Here is a 2279-nt window from a genome sequence, read left to right on the forward strand (position 1 = left end):
GGCGTCCCTGTAAATAAAGTAAGACGAAAAAAGTATTTAAAAATAGTATTTGATTTTAAATACAGATACTCTCAAAAAAGTATTCAAATACTGTGCCCGAGTACTTTTTTCAAATGTATTTGAGTACTTAAAAAGTATTTGAATACTTTTACTCAAATACTTATGCTCAAGTACTTTACAAGACTGTCGACCGTGATAATATTATTATCTATTCGTATATGTTTTCGCGCATATATGAAAATCTATACGACTCTCCTAAAAGCATTTCCGGTTTCGCCATTGCAGGTAATGAAAAGCGGACACCCGGCGCTGTTTTCCAGTTGCTGGTACTTGAACTACATCAAGTACGGAGCGGACTGGACGAACTTCTACAGGTGCGACCCGACCTCCGAGGTCGGCGATAACCGTTTGTTTTTGGGAGGCACGGCGTGCATTTGGGGCGAGTTCGTGGACGAAACGAACTTATTGCCGCGCACGTGGCCCAGGACCAGCGCCGTGGCCGAAGTGCTGTGGTCATACACGCTAAACGAGACTGAAGCCAAGTAGGTACAGGATCGAGGAACACGTTTGCAGGATGAGGCGGAGAGGAATACCCGCTCAGCCAGCAAACGGACCTAGCTATTGTCATTACTAGAACCATATTACTGTCGTATATCTTATATTGGATAAGGACTATAACTATATATTGTAGAGATGAATATGAAATACCGTTAGAAAAAATTATTATTAGACAAAATAATAATATAATATCACTATTTTCAAAGGCTTTTGAATTTTTATTCCATTCGGATTGGTAAAAATATGATTTAGAGAGTTCTAATTCGTGAAAACATTGTATAGTAGACGTTAGTTAAATACGAAATATATTATAAATAATTATTAATTATAAAGGGGAATTTAATTAATTAATATAAGCCGTGAACATAATTTGGTAAATTTCAAGACAAGTCGCGTTCTGATTCGCAAAAAACTATAAAAAAAAAATCGCTGAAGACATAATATGTATTATACGCATATTTTTCACGAGCAACACATTTAGAACGGTCCTGTTAGCCATTTTGCGTCGGTTCGTTTGTCTGGGTAACGTTCTCTAATACGACATAATAATATTATAAATAATATGCCTCGTCGGAACACCACATGTCGGCACACCGAAGCCGCCGCCGCCAATAATATAATAATGACGTAACCGAAGCATCGCCAAGTACGACTATAATAATAAAAAAAATTCAGTGCCGTGCTCAGGATTTTAGTAGTGTGGGTCTGCTTAGCTCACGAGAGGCCATTCATGTATAGAAACGACTCACTTCAGGGAATGTATATTAGAAAGCCGCTAGCGAATTACTAGGTGCATTCGTTTCGTAGGTACCTACATCGATTGGTAACAAACTATACAATTAGTAAATTTACTATACAAACTCAAGTACCTACTTACCCACCTACTAATTTTTTTTTCATATTAATAATAAATATTCAATGGTGCATCTAGGATTTTGATAGCGTGAGTCAACTTGGGTTACAGCAGGTCACTCGTGAGCCTATCCGCCGCTTGTGGATCACGAGAGGCTACTCGTGTACCAACGACTCACTGCAGGGAATGTATTGTATTATACATTTAGAAAGCCAATAGCGAATTACTTCATACGTTTCATACCATTCGATGACAAAATTTATTTACATTCGTATTCACATGGATATCACATTATAAACCTCTTATTGCAAATATGTACTTTACATAATATACTTATCCAACATGCGTTAATTGGCTTAAGAGAGAATAAATACAAAAGTAGAAGTAGCTGGTATATGACTGACATTATGCTATACATTTTAAAGTTAAAGTTCAACAAAATTGTTCGAAATGTCCTACATGTCTGAATATAAAATAACTATAAAAAAAACTGTGTTTTATATTTTTGAGATTTTTTGGTTACCTACAGAATAACCTACATACGTGGAACCTTGTTACAAGTTTTAAATCCTTACCTATAAAAGCTTTTTTACCCAATAAATAAAATTATTTTTATATTTATAGAATAAAAAACTAAAATAATTGGAAACTGAAAATGTCCGTAAACAGTTTAAAACAAATCTATATTTGTTGAAAATTGTATCGTATATAGAAAATACTAATATATACAATCAGTGAAAATGTCATTGTTGTCTAAACAACATTTGTTGCAGAGTTACGCCAAAAACCAAAATCGATTTTGTCGAAAACCAATTTTGCGTAAAAACTGCCTTTTTTCCTCAATTTTTCTTTTCTTTTTCCCTGCGCT

The 2279-nt window shown here is 34.8% G+C and overlaps 1 protein-coding gene across 1 annotated transcript in view; it reads left to right on the forward strand.

The window, feature by feature from the left end:
- The window catches only part of LOC115033358 (beta-hexosaminidase subunit beta-like), a 5651-nt gene extending 4958 nt beyond the window's left edge, over positions 1-693 (forward strand). The window contains exon 2 of the mRNA XM_029485733.1: positions 286-693. Within this exon, the coding sequence (XP_029341593.1) occupies positions 286-546 (261 nt within the window). The 3' untranslated portion in view covers positions 547-693. The remainder of the gene's footprint in view (positions 1-285) is intronic.
- Positions 694-2279: the final 1586 nt, after the last annotated feature.

The sequence above is a fragment of the Acyrthosiphon pisum genome, chromosome X, assembly GCF_005508785.2.
Source record: "Acyrthosiphon pisum isolate AL4f chromosome X, pea_aphid_22Mar2018_4r6ur, whole genome shotgun sequence".
Taxonomy (NCBI): domain Eukaryota; kingdom Metazoa; phylum Arthropoda; class Insecta; order Hemiptera; family Aphididae; genus Acyrthosiphon; species Acyrthosiphon pisum.